General features: G+C 43.6%; 1 protein-coding gene across 1 annotated transcript; it reads right to left on the reverse strand.

Moving 5' to 3' along the window:
- Positions 1-582: 582 nt before the first annotated feature.
- Positions 583-2,247, reverse strand: LOC139451791 (splicing factor Cactin-like). Its single transcript, XM_071233096.1, has one exon. The coding sequence runs from the start codon at positions 2,245-2,247 to the stop codon at positions 583-585; it is 1,665 nt and encodes a 554-aa protein (XP_071089197.1).
- Positions 2,248-2,809: the final 562 nt, after the last annotated feature.

Raw genomic sequence — 2,809 nt, forward strand, 5'->3', positions numbered from 1 at the left:
CATCATCTATCACATCACAGTATCTGGGATCCGTCGTATCTTCGATGAAACCGCCAGGAGCCATATTTATCCGTTATTATCAACAATTAATTCCGTCGAAGAGTGGTGTGTCAAAAGTCAAAGGCCTACAGAGATTCGAACTGTCAGTTTGGCTATTGAACATTAGCGGGACGACGTGTTCGGCAACGTCATCCCAAACCTCAGACCTGTCAGCTTTGTCTGGTCCTGCGAGAGGAGTATCAGAGTATCCCAAGATCTTCCATCCAGAATCTAATTCATTCTAAGGGAAGGCGATGCCAAGCAACAATTAGCTCTAATGGTAGTCATTGTCATTACTGACTTCGTGTGACCTTGATATTGTTATTCAAGTTTATGTTGGTGTCTCCCCATTATCATTAAGTGCTTTCGAATCTGAAAACACTCTTTCGTTCATGAGTCTACGTACTTGCTCATATTTACATTCATAAACACTAGATGGAACTCGCCTATGCGCTTTAGCGGTATATATATTTTGACAATATGCGTATGAATACTACACCTTGAATTCAATGTTTCAACTATTCTCATTCACGCAACTATTGTTCATCGTCGGTAACACATCCGTTTAAAACGAAACCACAGGTCAAGTGTTTTCCCGTTAAAGGCGCACTTGTAGCCGCTTTTCCATGATTTGTCCCATTCCTTGTTAACAATCTTAAAGGCGACGTCTTCGTATGGCGGCCCAGCGCTGAATCGGATTACAACCAAGTCTTTGCTCTCTGCACATGGGATAATGCTATATTTAGGCGTCGCCGACTGATCAATCAGATCTGGGTAGAAGATGGTAAACTTGTACCCCATGACAGTTTGGGGCGGAGGATTGTCCAGGTCGTAATGGGTACGGTTATACCTGTTCCAAACAAACCCTGTGTGAACGCGGTTAAAATATCTTGGCTTCCTTGGCTTGTGTTTAGATCCCCAAGGATACACTTCTTTAAGAAGTGCATATTCGTTCTCAAAACCGATGTCATCCTCGTGCTCCACATGATCCACGTGCAGGGGTTGGTTGTACATTTCCCGCACGTGCTGACGGTCTTTTCGTAGTTTTTCCAGATCGTCTGCTGGTTCGGTAACTGTAATGTCCTTATCAATTTCAAATTCTTTTAAATATTTTGGTGAGTATTGCTCTTCGAAAAGGTCGATACTCCGTCGTATGTAATGACGAGTTATTGATTTTGAATCTTCTTTCTCTTGACCGACAGCAGCCGCGAATGTTTCATCACTTGACACATCAGACACCCCCTGCCTGTCTTCATCACGTGACTGCGTAACAGCTTTTTTGTTGTGGCCATTAACACATGTCAGTTCTGAAGAAATTTGACCAAACGTTTCTTTCGCCGACTGTTTTTGGAGTTCTTGAAGTCTGGCATGCGAAAAATAAAATCGTAGTTTGTGGAGCAAACATTCCCAGTAGCTGACATCCACGTCTCTCTTCAGAGCTAGCTTCTGTTCAATTTGTTTTCTGAGAATGGCAAGCTGGCTGCTTGTTTTCTCCCTCAATACGACGTCCACATCTGGTGACACAGCTTGGTTTATGCCCCTTCTTCTCTGCCCATCGCCATCCATGTTGTTCTCCTCTAGATACTGATCGACAACGTTCATGATATCGTCCCAGTAGGCACAGTGCGCACCCTCCATTTGTTTATACACTTTAATGTCCTCAGCTATGTCGCCAAGGTCACGGATACCGAGTCGCGCGATGACGTTTAAGGGATAATTACTTGGATGGTCGGCGTGCCCCTTCTCTTTGTACTGGACCAGCAAATCTACTGGCTGTGGCCTTCCTTGACTCAGACGTATCTTAGTTCGTTCTCGCGCTTGACGTAACATAAATGCATGTTCTTCTTTCTCCCAGTTTTCAAATTCTCCAGCGAGTTTAACGCTTCGTGTGTCATCGTTTTCTCTCATGCGCACTTCATGAAGTCGCTCACGTTCTAAACGCCTTTTCTTTAACTTTTCAAGCTCAATCCTGTGTTCTTCCAATAAATTCATTTTCTTTTCCTGTCTGTCTCGTCCATGTCTTCGTTTCCTATCTCGTTGCTCCTTTTTAGTCCACACAAATTCCTTAACAGCGTTCACGTCGGGAACCAGGCTGTACAGGTGTTGGTGCGCCGTTCTGCGGTTTTCCTTATTGACAGGAGTAGAAGGCACATTCTTCAATGGTGTCTGAAACGGACTGCAGCAAATTTTCTTGCTTGGAGTTAACATTTTGCTTGTAAGAAGACTAACCACCAATGTACGTATATCTTCCAATTCCAGTTAAGTCACAACCTGTACATCACAGTTAACCTCATTGGAAACACTCAGCGGTTCTTTCCCCCTTGCTATCGACAACTGTGCTCCACGAGAACACCGCTCCTCATTTATATCACCGATCTGAAATGTTCGCCTGACTATGTCGATGTACTGTGAACGACATAAAACGTTTACCCAACGTGTGAATGTTTATTATCTATGGAAATCCCCTTATTCTATAAATAGCACTTGGGGCGAAGGGAGGTAACTCATGCCATGTTACGAGGTCATCGTCAAATGTTGTCTTCTGACCCCAGAAACATGTTAAACCACGATGTAAACAGTGAATTACTATGATGTTTGGACAGAAAAGATACTGAAACAACAGTTATATTGAGTGACAAGGGACATTTACTTTATTTTCGGAGAGCGTCCTTGACGATGTTTGTGGTCACTGTCATCATGTTCATTGTTTCCAAGGTAAACAACGGGATGTATTGAGTTGAGAGGAGGCGACCGAGCGCATACAGGCAAA

Source organism: Haliotis cracherodii, unplaced genomic scaffold (assembly GCF_022045235.1).
Source record: "Haliotis cracherodii isolate W230 unplaced genomic scaffold, xgHalCrac1.p SCAF_9, whole genome shotgun sequence".
In the NCBI taxonomy this organism is placed as follows: domain Eukaryota; kingdom Metazoa; phylum Mollusca; class Gastropoda; order Lepetellida; family Haliotidae; genus Haliotis; species Haliotis cracherodii.

Coding starts and splice junctions, on each gene's coding strand:
- LOC139451791 (XM_071233096.1), bottom strand. CDS start 2,247: ATGTTAACTCCAAGCAAGAAAATTTGCTGCAGTCCGTTTCAGACACCA.